General features: G+C 42.3%; 2 protein-coding genes across 4 annotated transcripts in view; both read right to left on the reverse strand.

Moving 5' to 3' along the window:
- LOC106572530 (diacylglycerol kinase beta) overlaps window positions 1–2,458 on the reverse strand; it is a 50,207-nt gene extending 47,749 nt beyond the window's left edge. For both annotated transcript variants that reach the window (XM_014146773.2, XM_014146772.2), the window contains exon 1: window positions 1,963–2,458. The gene's annotated coding sequence lies outside the window, so the exon portion shown is untranslated. The remainder of the gene's footprint in view (window positions 1–1,962) is intronic.
- Window positions 2,459–7,332: 4,874 nt separating this feature from the next.
- LOC106572528 (E3 ubiquitin-protein ligase NRDP1-like) lies at window positions 7,333–14,738 on the reverse strand. 2 transcript variants are annotated; one of them, XM_014146769.2, is made up of 8 exons: window positions 14,472–14,738; window positions 10,128–10,222; window positions 9,554–9,620; window positions 9,154–9,269; window positions 8,704–8,975; window positions 8,372–8,507; window positions 8,008–8,111; window positions 7,333–7,774 (listed from the first exon to the last, which is right to left on the reverse strand). In XM_014146769.2, the coding sequence occupies exons 4-8, from the start codon at window positions 9,241–9,243 to the stop codon at window positions 7,420–7,422; spliced, it is 957 nt and encodes a 318-aa protein (XP_014002244.1). In that variant the 5' UTR covers window positions 9,244–9,269; window positions 9,554–9,620; window positions 10,128–10,222; window positions 14,472–14,738; the 3' UTR covers window positions 7,333–7,419. The 2 variants fall into 2 exon arrangements, with proteins under 2 accessions (XP_014002244.1, XP_014002243.1); XM_014146768.2 differs by having other exon boundaries at window positions 9,545–9,620.
- Between the last annotated feature and the right edge of the window lie 141 nt (window positions 14,739–14,879).

Consider the following 14,879-nt stretch of genomic DNA (forward strand, 5'->3'; position numbering starts at 1 on the left):
CCTTGCTCTAAAAATGGACCCTTTGCTCAGAAGGTCACTTCTCAGGGTTCATCCAAAATAAAACAAAGGCTATGACATGAGTTTTGCTACATCTTTTTTTTAAACATTTTTGAGTGTTGACCGCAGTTGACCACAGAGCTGGAGTGCAACTCCTTGATAACAGTTTGGATCACTGGATATTCACCCCTTACTTGGTTAATGACATGAGACGTAAACAACAAATGCCAGATGCCAGGCAGGGTTTGAGTGGAAAGACTGACTCTTATGCATGAATCACACATTTCTGGCAAATGTGGGCGAGGCACAGCTTGTTGCCTTTTTTTTTAACCAAACAATGAGTGTATGACATAAAAAAATTACTATTCAGCAGGCTGTGTTGAGGCAGTCCCGTGGAACACTGTGGTGCGTACAATACAGAAGAAAAAAAACCCGCCTGGACTTGTGAGGGTGCACCCTTCCCTCCATTAACCACGCCACTTTCACACTGAGCGTTGGCACATGTTTGGAGGAACTGTTTAATCTTACTGTACTGCCATTATAAAACCATTGAAATGTACAATCTGTGTACAGGGCAAAGGGAGTAAATTATGAAATGTTTAGATTGTAAACACACAATCCCTCTAGCAGCTCTATAGATCCCGATTAGATTAATTTAATTAATTTCATTTCTCTGCAGCAACAGTGTGACCCGCTTCCTGATCCATCTGTAGAGATAGTCTGTTTCCTTACCGACAGGTTGACCTGACCAGGAATGCCTCTCTCGGTGTTTCCCTGTGATTACTTAGCTGTGCAGGTTAAGTATGACACTTTCATTAAGAGACGGTCTTTCCCCCCAGAACGAGGATAACATTTCTGGTTTTTGGCAACCAATTTTCCAGTGGGGAGGGAAACCAGGAAATGGTATAGATTTAAAAAGGAACTGATGACCTCACTTGACTTGAATGGAAATGCAAAAACTACACTAGCAAAGAAAAATTACCATGTGGTTTCAAATGAAAGGTTTCAGAACCATCCCTGTGACTGTTTGTGTTTTCATGACCCAGAAAAATGTTAAATGTGAAAGGAAACCTGATGAAAGCCCAAAATGTAGTTCAACTCTGACTGCTACTTGCCAACATGTTCTAAATGTATGGCCAGAAGACCTAGTTTATCCATAGGTAACTTAATTAAGGAGACACATACCAAAGTAAATATAAGCACACAGTGAAGTAAATATATCAGAAGGGACAAACATCATGTCTTAAATGGTGAAACTATGGTTACGGTGTGTTGAGCAATGTGTTGCTTTGTCAGCTGTTTTAATCATTTAGATGGCAAGTAACTATTATTCAAAGTCAAAAGTCATTTGCAAGGATGTCACATTGCTAATGAAAATCATATAAACCAAAATTGCATTTTCCATCTAGACAGAGCTCCTTGCATCAAGAGTTCACCATAGGTCGAACATTGTCTGCAGGCAGTTATAAAACTTGTCTCCAACCTGTCTGGTCTACAATATTGAGCCATAAGGGTGACAGTTTAACACTGTGTAAACCTTAAACAGTATTTTCAACTTATATTCTTAGTAGCTTATCTATCCTACTAGGCTATAAACCATGCCCCATGTTAACTATAGTCTAAAGAGGAGCGTGTCTAAAGGTTAGGCTGTAGGTTTCAAAGGGGAAAAACATGGGAACAGAAGCTGCAGATGTATCCAGTGTATATAGAAACCCATCATTGGGATGTGTCAGTAGGCTACCACTCAAAAGTAGCCTGTTTTGCCCAACCATGGAATCAACTGAGATCAGTTGGGCGAGGCGAGGGATACCGTCTCTCCCATGAAATATCTTACCCAAACTTGGCAGCGGCGCAACGAAATTCACAGGCAATAACTGTATGCAAAGTTGTAAACTGGCATACACGATTCATTGAACTTCAGCCAGTAGTACTGAATGAGGCTGTTCTGAGCATCAATTAGCCTACCTATATTTCGCGATGATGAGCGTTGTCTTCTGTCGTCCTTAAGCGGATTGTCGTGCAGTTCGTCCGGTAAGATATTTCCTCGGCGAGGATCGAGGCACAATTCAACGTTTTTACACCCAGCAAATCGACGGAAATTGTCTGGACGCTGCAAGAAAGGTAGTCTAGCTGTCAGCTTTCATTTACCCAGAGATAATAAGAAAGATTGGCTGACTGCCACGCCCGACTCAGCGATTTCCCCCTCCCTAGCTATTAAAAAATAAAAGCTAAGCAAAGCACCGCCTCAAACTGTCATCTGCTGCACTTTGACTAACGCGGGGATGTAGTCCACGTTTACCCCAGTCTACTCTAGTATATGGATGTGCGTTCTTCTCTTATCATGTGCCCTAGGCTATAATAGAGCAGCGATGGACAAATCCAGTTGCAATCGATAGGACATTTTTCCTCCATTTGATTTTCAATGCACTGTGAGCCTATAGCGAACTACAGCTTCCGCCAAGAAGTCTGGACCAGTTTCGCCTCGTTCACACGGATAGGGTTATTGCATTTTGGTACACCAGAGGTACATTCATTTTCAATGGAACGCTGCGATTGAGTTGCAGAGGCAGTTGCAGTGCGCTCTATGTAGTGCAAACGTTGGATTTATCAAACTGTATGCACAGACGGCTTGACAGAAATGGTAGCAGAAGATGACTGTTGAACTTAAGTTATACAGATATCCAGATGATGCTGCGTACCATTTTGCGCCAAACACTGTTGGTGTGATCAAGGCGTTTGGCACAGGTGGGTGTGCTATGTAAAAGTAACAGCACGCCTCGATCATACCTACAGTGTCATGCGCAAAATGGTACGCAGCATCATCTGGATACGTGTGCAACAAAAGTTCAACATTCACCTTCCGCTACCATTTCTGTCAAGACATCTACGCATACAGTTTAACGAATAACGCTTCGATCACACAGACAGCTTCATTGCATTTTGGTACACCAAAAGTACATTCATTTCCAATGAACACTGCGTTTCCTTGCAACATTGCTTGCAGAGGCAGTTGTAGTACGTTCTGTGTGGTGCATACATTGGATTTATCAAAAGTATGCGTCAAACTGTTTGCATAGACGGCTTGACAGAAACGGTAGTAGAAGGGAAATGTTGAACTTTTGTTGCACACTTATCCAAGTGCTGCTTCTTACCATGTTGCGCAATAACACTGTCGGTGTGATCAAGGTGTAAGTTCGATAAATCCAATGTATATACCACACAACGCACTGTAATAGCCGCTGCAATCAACGCAGCTGGCGTAATAAAATGCAATCACACTGTCGGTGTGCTTGAGACGTTAGGCCTATGAGCTCCCAACTGCTTTGTTACATTAGTAGCCTATATTATGGAACATCTACAGATAATCGAATGTGACAGCAGTCCCATAACAGGGTGCGTTGAGGCAATGATGGATTGACAGTAGCCTAATTATTGATTCTGACCCTTTGACGGTGTGAATTTATGAGGTTGAAACACTGAACAAACAGTTGTGCATTGTAAAATCCAGTCCAGCAATACAATTATTGGCATACAAGTAAAAAGGTGTCTCAATCCATTAGATCATTTAATACCAGATGATGATGATGAACCAGAGGATTTTCAGGCACAATAACAAAAGCATGCCCTTTGGCAAATCACATGATATTCCAACTATTCACAACAAAGGGAAAGCTTTAAAAGGAAAGGCCTCAATAGAGTATGGGCTGCTGGCAAGAGCTCACTAGACACTGCTGCTGTAGACATGCACAATGTCTGACCATGTGGGTGTTTGTGTGGGTGGACGGAGAGAGCATTGCCAGATGGCACTCTAAGCAGCAGCCTAATCATCAGAAATCATGATGTATAGAGGCCCTGCATGTAGGAATGACTCAATGGCATAAGAAAAAAGCCATGCAGTACTGTACCATGATTACAATCACGATCACCATTTTATTTTTTCCTTCATCTTTACCCCACAGCACAAAAGATAAAAGGACACAAAACGACAAATAAACTCAATCCAAATTGATCTCATTATGGTGACACTAACGAAGTAGCATTGAAGTTAGATTTCCACATGGTTGTTTTCGACTGCGTGTCTTTAGATCAAGTCCCATGTCACTCTATCATTCAGTAATTCAAAGCTTTTAGATAAAATAGTTTGGTAAAAATAAGAAATTGTCAATTAATATCAACACAAACAAGCATCAACCATTAATAAAATAAAACGGGTAAAACTACACAATGTTACATTCCAATGGTTTAACACCAATTGGACCCAACTTCATGTTCACTAAGTACAACAGAAGCAATGAACAATGAGCTTCAATTTTCTAAAATGACAAATGTATTTACATAACACAAAAAACATCTTCAAGCATACTGTGTCTGGCGCGGAGATCCTGCACCAGCACCTCTTCCAAATCTATAAATAAAATGCATGGCACAACAAAAATGTAATAAACGAGAAGCAAAACATCATGGCGTACAACTGTCATGACATGATTAGCAAAAAACAATGCTGAAGTGAGCAAAATGTCCAGAGCAGCATCCTGAAACACATGGATGCCAACTGACAAAATTCACATTGTCTAATTACTGTATAACAAGAATAGCTAGAGAATGTGTATATTTTTTTCAATATAATATTTGTATTTACATGATTTTTTATATGAATGAATTTACATAGTACAAGGTGTAGGATGGGGGAACCAGAGAAGCCTAGGAGATCAGGGATAGCTTTTTATTATGAGACTCTCAAACATTCCATCTTAGAATATCCTGGGTATTATCAGTTAAGTTCTCTTTTTCCAGGTGTATTTTTGGAAATGTCCTTTTAAGGCAAAGATATTAAATAAGCTCATATGTAAGTAATACGCTTCTGTTCATTTTAGGAGCCATTGAGATCTTTTCATTTCCCCTACACCCACTTATCTTTAGAGACAAAAACTGACATATCAACTGTCATTACAGTTCTTTCCAACTGCTTACACACAAAATCTTTTCATGTCACACGATTTTTGAAACCTCTCACTCAAAGTGCAAAACTACACACCAAATATCCAAAACCATAAGCTATTTCTCAGCCTTTGACTCAGTTGTCAATTGCATAAAACACTTTTTTCAAAACACTACACACAATTCTCTACCTAAAACACAAAAATCTAACAGGAAATGACTTGCTTTCCTTTTCCAAACACAACCAATCAAAATGCTACACTTATTCACCAGGTCACACACACACACTCCTCACATGTGCAAACACTAATTGCTTAACTGATCACTAACCAGTCACTGCTTTACTGTAGTATAGGCCTATAAATGGGTCAAAAGTCAGATTACCTGTTTTGAACAATGGATGCCAACAATGGACAGAGAGCAAGAGGAGTAGGAGGGAGAGGCAGGGGACAACAACGAGGACAAATTCATAGACGAAGAGTTGGAAGAGGAACAAGAGGACGGGGGCAAAGAAGAGAAGGAAGGAGAGCCATCTCTGATGAGATTAGGGCAACACTTGTTGATCATGTGATCAACCACGGTTTGACCATGAGAGAGGCTGGACTGAGAGTCCAGCCCAACTTGAGTCGATTTACAGTGGCATCCATAATTCGAACCTTCAGAAATGAGAACAGGTATGCAACTATCTAATGACTATTTTAGCATTACAGTAATGTACTGTAAAATACGTATGACTGCATAGTTTTGCATAAACATTTAACTCTAAGCCATCCATTTACAGCATTGAATGAATGAGGTTGGTTATCATGCTGTACTACTTTTTGTACATTGTTTACAGCTCCTATGCTGAACACATACTGTGTTTGAATTCTGTACAGAGTGGAAAGGCAAAGACATCATGGAGGACGAGGACGCTTATTTACAGATGTACAAGAGACTGCAATTATAAATATGGTTTTGGCCAACAATGCAATTAGGATTCGCGAGATAAGAGAGCATATCTTGAATAATGACACCATATTTAACATCAATGCTGTAAGCCTGTCGACCATACAACGCATCCTCCAACGGCACCGAGTGACGATGAAACAACTTTACAAGGTGCCATTTGAGAGAAACTCTGACAGAGTCAAGAATATGCGACATGACTTTGTAGAGGTATGTATGCAACACTACTTCCAGTACTTCAGACGTACCATATTTACTCATCTGTATATCCTTTTGTCTGTTACAGAGAGTATTGGAGCTGGATGCCCATGTAATTCGCCATTAATTTATTTATGTGGATGTTGGCTTCAACCTCACCAAAACCAGGTGCCGCGGAAGAAATGTAATAGGACAGAGGGCAATTACCAATGTCCCTGGACAGCGTGGGGGTAATATAACTGTGTGCTGCCATCACTCAAAACGGGGTCCTCCATCACAATGCCACACTGGGTCCGTACAACACCGGCCATATGCTCACTTTTCTGGATGCAATTTAACATCAATGCTTAACCTGTCCCTGATCCAGATCAGGAGCCTGCTAGATTTGTGGTTTTATGGGACAATGTTAGTTTTCACCGGGCTGTTCTGGTCCAAAACTGGTTTGCCACCCATCCACAATTTGTAGTTTTGTACCTACCCCCATATTCACCTTTTCTAAATCCCATAGAGGAATTCTTCTCAGCCTGGCGCTGGAAAGTGTATGATCGCCAACACTATGCCCGCATGCCGCTTCTCCAGGCAATGGAGGGGGGGACATAGAGGTTGCCTCTGTCCAAGGTTGGATACGCCCTGCTAGGAGATACGTTTTCTCTTGCCAAACATCGAGGGAAGTATCTTGTGATGTGGACGAAGTATTGTGGCCAGACCCAGCCCGGAGAAGAGATGAAGTGTAGCTTAGCACTGGTGACTGCCCCCCCCCTACCAATTCCTGGACTGCCCCCCCGGGACCCCACACACACAATTGTGTTCTTGACTGTATTCTAAAGAATTTACTTTTGGATTACATGTTTATGGTTTTGTTGTATGCTACTGTATACAACAGTAATGTTTGGCCTAATAAATATTTTGTTTCTACATTGCATTGGTGTTTACAGTGTACTTGTTACCCCTCTCAGCAGATTACTTTCACTGTAGAACATTGTATTGAAATGTAGATATAAGCCTATGAAAGACCAAAGAGCTTTAGAACAACAGTGTTTACATGGTATATCCAAAAATGTACTATTATGAAAGCAGCGTTTGCCATTTGATGCAAAAGCTTCATTCTGACATGTTTATGGCATTTTGAAGGAGATGTGAGGCATTTTGTGTGTACAGTTTTGAAAACGTGTGTAAGCAGTTGGAAAAAACTAAGAAATAGACCCATAATTACCATTCAATTGAGAAGGGGAGTTTTTTTTTTTTTTTTGAGAGAGGAGTAATAACTCACGACTCAAAATGTCCGGTTTGCACTCCTCTCTGCCATGCTAGACCCCCCCTGCTCCTAGTGTTGGGTTATTATAAGATCTCCTCCACTCCATGGGCAAAGATCATGACCAGGCCAGGCTCTAGGATCATCTCCTCTCCCATGTGTTGGTTCTCACAGGCCATCACCACCACCGCCTGTTTCCCAGGGATCCTCTTGGCCACGTAGTTTTCATAGTAGCGCCGGTTCATCTGCCGCGTCTCCAGTGTGGCCAGGCCCTGCGGCCAGTTCCTTTCGTGGGCATTCTCAATCAGGTCGTTAATGATGGACAGAGGACAGCCGCTGTCGATGAGTGAACGCTTGATGACCGCCTGGAGAACTGCATCTGGCGTGGAGATCATCCCGCCCCAGCGCGTCACCCTCACAGGTTGGAGGGAGCTGACCCATCTGTTGGGCAGGTCAGGAACAAGTGAGATGTGGAATAGGATCTTTAGCTCTAAAGCACTGTGACAACACTGCTGATGTTAAAAGGGCTTCTTAAATTTGATTGATTTAATAAGTTTGAATGATTTTTATAGTCAAACAATATCCAGCATAATAGACTTGAGGCTGAAATCAAGTACTGAAACTCCTGAAAATATTCTAGAGGAGAGGGCCAGGGGACAGGGGAGTATACTCACTCCAGGATCTCGTTGTACTCAATGCTCTCCTCCAGGTTCTGCATGTTGGGGTTTGCACTGCGTATTGCTCTCATGTTTGCTTTTAGCAGCTGGATGTCCCGTTTCTGACAGTGGAAGAAACAGACACACACCAGATCCCTGACCATTGAGGAACAGAGCACTAATGGATTTGCATACAAGTATATCACAGGAGGTTGGTGGAGCCTTAATTGGGGAGGATGGGCTCGTGATAATGGTTGGAGCGGACATGGTTTCCATGTGTTTGATGCCATTCCATTCGCGCCGTTCCAGCCATTTATGAGCCGTTTTCCCCTCAGCAGCCTCCATTGAGGTATATGTATGCAACGTGAGTGTGTGTGCTTACTTGTTCCCCCAGCTGGTGTTTGTGCTCTGCAGCATTCTTCTCTAGTTCAGAGATCTTGGTCTGCTGCTGCTGTACCACACCACGTAAGTGCTTGATGCAGTTGTGGTTGCACATCTCATCTTTCGGCATCTCCAGCCTGTGGTGAAATTGTGACATTATGAAATTAAAGCCACTAGGTCACTCTAGAGACCACTAAAATAATAAATACAAGACTAGGTAATGGCACATTCTGCAGTGGTGGTGCGGCATGCCCAGCAACTCAAAAGTCACAACCATGTTTTCCCATTCTGTCTGGTCTACTCTGCTGTGTAATGTGCTCTAATGTCACTTACCCACAGCCCTCCTCACAGTTGACAGGTCTTTTGGGGTTGTGCTCGCAGTCCTTCAGGTGAGACTGCAGTTGATCTAGCCGCAGTGTGGCTGTGCAGCCGAAGCCAGCGTTGTCACAAGCGATTTGGAGTTTGGAGAGCATGTTGCGCATGATGCGGGGCACGGGCCGGAGGTGAGCCAGTGTCACCACGCTGCGGTCCACAGGACAGATCTGCTGCTGGTTGAACCACTGGGTGATGCAGGCGTTGCAGAAGGCATGCTCACAGTGTGGGGCCTAGACATAGGAGAAAAAGGAGCGGAGATGGGAAAAGGGAAGATGGGATGGGGAAATAAGTATATTGTTTGAAATCAGTGAAAGGTCTATATTAAGAACTCAGTGATAACCTGTCTAAAGGATAAATAAAATAAGTCCTTGTAATAGATCTGGTCCAGAGGTATAGGAGGGCATTAACCTGGACTGGCTCCTCCAGTACCATGCTGCAGATGGGACACAGCAGGTCTTCATCCACCTCCCCTTGGAACCTGGTGACGTCGTACCCCATGGCACATCACTGATACACACCAATTTCTGCAGAATACAAGGCTAGGTGAGTCAATGCCTGGAGAAAATCCATCTCACACCAATGCAAACCTGTCCAGGAGAGTTTATGGGATATCTGCAGAAGCAATGCAGCAAAATGAACATACCCACTTTATCCTGTGCAATTAACATAACTTCAAGGTCAAGCCTTGTTACCATATTAAAAACCTCAGCTATATCATCATACTAAACCATTTGGAGTGGCTCAAAGCCAGTAGCTTGAGAGAATTAGTGAGTGAACAAAAGAAAAGCAGTAGTGGTACCTCACTCACAAATGGTCCTCATTTCTCCTACTCAGCAGGACTGTTAAAGGTCACATGGAGTGGTTTGGATGGCACACTGTATGGGGAGACAGACTCAATCAGACAAAGTCTAACTGGGAAGCACATTTCCAGGCATTTACTAGAAATAGTACTGGATCTTACTTACTGACTTTATTGTCCCCATGGGGAAATTTTGTTGCAGTGTCATGTACACGTTTAAAGTGGTGTTTAAATACAAAACAAAATTGGCAATACAACTTTCATAACAGTTACATACTAATAAAACATATATTTTTTAAAGACTAGCCTGCTGGCCTTACTGAGTGGATAGGAACATTAGCCCGAGCTATTTAGGAGGGATATCACACCTGGCACAAATGATTGTGTAGTTCTGTTTTTCCTGCTGAGGGGTGCCCTATACCTGCGCCCAGAGGGGAGTAGTTCAAAGTCCAGGTACAGGGGGCGGCTTGGGTCTTATGACAATTACACAGTAATTAGGCCTACACAATATCCTTAGGATTAATCACGACATGCATCTTCATCTTCGCAACAAAGCCTCCTTCACTCACACCGCCAAACTTACCCTAGTACACGTTCCAGCATGTATATCTCACTGGTCATCCCCAAAGCCAACACCTCCTTTGGTCGCCTTTCCTTCCAGTTCTCTGCTGCCAGTGACTGGAACGAATTGCAAAAATCGCTGAAGCTGGAGACTTATATTTCCCTCACTAACTTTAAACATCAGCTATCTGAGCAGCTAACCGATCGCTGCAGCTGTACATAGTCCATCTGTAAATAGCCCACCCAATCTACCTACCTCATCCCCATATTGTTTTTATTTACTTTTCTGCTCTTTTGCACACCAGTATCTCTACTTGCACATCATCATCTGCTCATTTATCACTCGTGTTAATCTGCTAAATTGCAATTATTTCGCTACTATGGCCTATTTATTGCCTACCTCATGCCATTTGCACACACTGTATACTTTCTTTTTTTCTATTGTGTTATTGACTGTACGCTTGTTTATTCCAAGTGTAACTCTGTGTTGTTGTTTGTGTCGCACTGCTTTGCTTTATCTTGGCCAGGTCGCAGTTGTAAATGAGAACTTGTTCTCAACTAGCCTACCTGGTTAAATAATAAAAATATTATGCTTCTCAGCCCAGGCACAGTGCAGGTACACACATCTGTAATAATGTCACCTGAAATGCATGACAATGAAATCAATGATTGGTAGATCAACTGTAAAATAAGTGGGGCACCGCGATAACATCTAGCTAGTATCTACATTTATGGTCTTTCTGGCATACTGAAGATGATGAAACAGCACATCAGTGTAGTTTGATCTGACTATGGTTTATTTTCTCATGTGGTGGTTGAGAGTTGAAAGTATGTGGACACCCCTTCAAATTAGTGGATTTTGCTATTTTAGCCACACCTGTTGCTGACAGGTGTATAAAATCGAGCACACAGCCATGCAATCTCAATAGACAAACATTGGCAGTAGAATGGCCTTACTGAAGAGCTCAGTGACTTTCAACGTGGCACCGTTATAGGATGCCACCTTTCCAACAAGTCAGTTCGTCAAATTTCTGCCCTGCTAGAGCTGCCCCTGTCAACTGTAAGTGCTGTTCTTGTGAAGTGGAAACGTCTAGGAGCAACAACGGCTCAGCCGTGGAGTGGTAGGCCACACAAGCTCACAGAACGGGACCGAGTGCTGATGTAACCGATGTGAAATGGCTAGCTAGTTAGAGGGGTGCGCGGTAATAGCGTTTCAATCGGTGACGTCACTCGCTCTGAGACCTTGAAGTAGTTGTTCCCCTTGCTCTGCAAGGGCCGTGGCTTTTGTGGAGCGATGGGTAATGATGCTTCGAGGGTGGCTGTTGTCGATGTGTGCAGAGGGTCCCTGGTTCGAGCCCAGGTGGGGCGAGGAGAGGGACAGAAGCTATACTGTTACACTGAAGTGCGTAAAAATTGTCTGTCCTCAGTTGCAACACTCATTACCGAGTTCCAAACTGCCTCTGGAAGTAACATCAGCATAATAACTGTTCGTCGGGAGCTTCATGAAATGGGTTTCTATGGCCGAACAGCCGTACACAAGCCTAAGATCACCATGCCAAGCATCGCAATGCCAAGCATCAGCTGGAGTGGTGTAAAGCTCACCGCCAATGGATTTTGGAGCAGTGGAAACCTGTTCTCTGGAGTGATGAATCATGCTTCACCATCTGGTAGTCAGGCGGACAAATCTGGGTTTGGCGGATGCCAGGAGAACGCTACTTGTTTAATGGTTTGGGCTAGGCCCCTTAGTTCCAGTGAAGGGAAATCTTAACGCTACTGCGTTATTTTCAGTAATGTTATGTTCAATGACATCCTAGACAATTCTTTGCTTCCAACTTTGTGGCAACAGTTTAGGGAAGGCCCATTCCTGTTTCAGCATGGCAATGCCACCGTGCACAAAGCGAGGTCCATACAGAAATCCATACAGTCTTTTCTTTCTGCTAACAGTATTCTTAGCACCAATAAATCTGGTTTTAGATCTAAACACAGTACCACATCGGCCACTATGCTTGTTGTAAATGATATTGCAAATGCCTTAGATGATAGAAAGCACTGTGCTGCGTTGTTTGTAGATTTGTCAAAAGCTTTTGACACTGTAGACCATGCTATCCTTTTGAGTAAGCTGTCATCTATAGGAGTGGGCACTGATGCCTGCCGATGGTTTTATGACTATCTTAAAGATAGAACTCAGGCCGTCATGGTCGACGGGGTCAAGTCTGACTCCTTACAGTTACTTAAAGGGGTGCCTCAGGGTTCAATAATTGGCCCACTATTGTTCTCACTTTATATAAACAACATTGGTGATGTCAAATATTGTAAATTCCATTTATATGCAGATGACACAGTGATGTACTCTATTGCTCCAACAGCGGACCAAGCTTTAATGCAGTTGGAGTCTGATTTTAGGATACTACAGGGGTCTCTTTTACAGCTTAAACTTGTTTTAAACGCTAAGAAAACAAATGTCATGTTTTTTTCTAGGTCTAAACTCTCAGTTAGAAACACTTTTGTAATCTCTAGCTTGGATGGTACTCAAATCAAACAGGTCTCTGCATATAAATATTTAGGGGTATGGTTAGATGATAAGCTTTCTTTTAAAAACATGTTACTGAATTGGGAAAAAAGCTCAAATTCAAGATAGGGTTCCTTTACAGAAACAGGGCTTGTCTGTCCTTTGTAAATAGAAAACAAATTGTGCAGGCTACTTATGTCCGTTTTAGATTATGGTGATATTATCTATATGCATGCATCGGCAAACACATTAAAACCACTGGATGCTATTTACCATTGTGCACTCAGGTTTATCACGGGTGATAGTTACAAAACTCATCACTGTATCCTATATCAACTTGTGGGTTGGGCCTCTCTATCTGTGAGACGAGAGCAACATGCTCTCTTGTTTATTTATAAAGCACTTCTTTTAAAACTACCTCCATATATATCATCATTAATTTCCACTAGATATACAAATTTTAAAACCAGATCACAGATGTGGATTACATTAGAGACTCCTGCGGTCTCCACAGAGTTGGGTAGGACTGCCTTTAGTTCCTTTGCGCCTTATTTATGGAACAAACTGCAGATCCAACTTAAGTTAGACACTCTGGTGTCCCTTGCCCATTTTAAAAATGTTATGGAGGATCAATATGATGTCTGTGATTGTTTCTGTTGAATTGTGTCTTTGTTTTGTATGTTTGAAATGTTCTTGTCTGTATGCCTAAAACTGTACATGTCAACATGTTTACACAGGGCACAGCCGTAAAAGAGATCCAGATCTCAGTCTGTTTTCCCTGTTAAAATAAAGATTTAAAAAAAAAAAAAAAAAATGGTTTGTCGAGATTTGTGTGGAAGAACTTGACTGGCCTGCACAGAGCCCTGACCTTAACCCCATGAACACTTTTGTGATGAATTGGTACGCCGACTGCGAGCCAGGCCTAATCGCCCAACATCAGTGCCCAACCTCACTAATGCTCTTGTGGCTGAATGGAAGCAAGTCCCCACAGCAATGTTCTAACATCTGCTGGAAATCCTTCCCAGAAGAGCGGAGGCTGTTACAGCAGCAAAGGGTGGGACCAACTCTATATTAATGACCATGATTTTGGAATGAGATGTTCAACAAACAGGTGTCCACATACTTTTGGTAATGTAGTGTAGCTACTATAGATGATAGACTGTAGTTTAAATCAAATTAGGCTGTTCATTAGGCTATTCTGTTTTCCTAGACAAGTGAAGACTGATCAAGGCATGTGGGGAAAGCTAGAACGACAGAACTATAATATTGGATTGAAAAACTATTTCCTAATGGTAGAATAAAAGGACAATATTTCTGAAATTGAGAATCTGTTTTACACCCTTGCTGTCTAATCTTTATGCCAACTGTCTAGCCTTCCATTATATGAGTGGAAGCTCGTGTTGTTCAAGCTGACCAGTGACCTATTTTCAGTAACGTTATGGCAGGGGGGTGGGGTTGAGGAGTGGTTAAATAAGAGACCCTTTTCGCATATCTAGCTATCTGATATTATAGGGCATTTTACAGACTGTGATTGCCAGCTCAATCTAGCTAGCTAATGTTAGTTGGTTAGCAATCTAACGTCAGCCCCTACTAGATATACAGCTTGCTAGCTACGAATGCACTGCAGCTTAAATACATTTTTGTTTTACTAGCTAGCTGCTAGTTAGTTAGCAAGTGGCTACCAATGAGTCAACATTCGTTTTTTTGTTTAGAAAATAGCTAAACCCAACTAGCTAGTTAATGCTGGCTACCTAGCTAGCACTGCAGCTGACTAGCTAACATTAGCTAGCCAACTGTTGTTGACTTGCTAGCTATATCAAAAAAATTATAATAATCTGTCATCGAATGAAAACTTACGTGTTTGAGGCACAAGCAAAATTGCTGCGACAATTTCAGACCTCTGCTAACTAGGTATAGTAGCTGGTTTAGCAAACATGCCACTCCTACACCTCCTCGCGGTGCTATGCAACCAGAGCTTGGGGGTGTCCGAAATTATTTAAATTAAATGATATTAAAACATTTAGGATACAATGATTTTCTTTCGTTTTTCTATTGACATACTTGGGGGGAAAAAAATCACTAAATCTTCTTTGGAATTCAGCTTTGGATACGGGCTCTCAAGTTTGGGGCCATTCGGGGGGGGGCTACATTTTCCTGTGCAAGTGGCAGACTCCTAGAGTCCTCTGGGAGATTACACACAGGGGGACCACTCACTGTCCTCTTTTTTTCAGGGTGTCACTGCCTCTTGTGGGGTCAAGACAACCA

Source organism: Salmo salar, chromosome ssa15 (genome assembly GCF_905237065.1).
Source record: "Salmo salar chromosome ssa15, Ssal_v3.1, whole genome shotgun sequence".
Taxonomy (NCBI): Eukaryota; Metazoa; Chordata; class Actinopteri; order Salmoniformes; family Salmonidae; genus Salmo; species Salmo salar.

Excerpts from the sequence above, each read along its gene's own strand:
- LOC106572528 (XM_014146769.2), bottom strand. The coding sequence starts at position 9,243 with ATGGGGTACGACGTCACCAGGTTCCAAGGGGAGGTGGATGAAGACCTG. Across the intron at positions 8,112-8,371 it reads AACACCAGCTGGGGGAACAA|AAACGGGACATCCAGCTGCT; the intron begins GTAAGCACACAC and ends TTCCACTGTCAG. Across the intron at positions 7,775-8,007 it reads GAGTACAACGAGATCCTGGA|ATGGGTCAGCTCCCTCCAAC; the intron begins GTGAGTATACTC and ends CCTGCCCAACAG.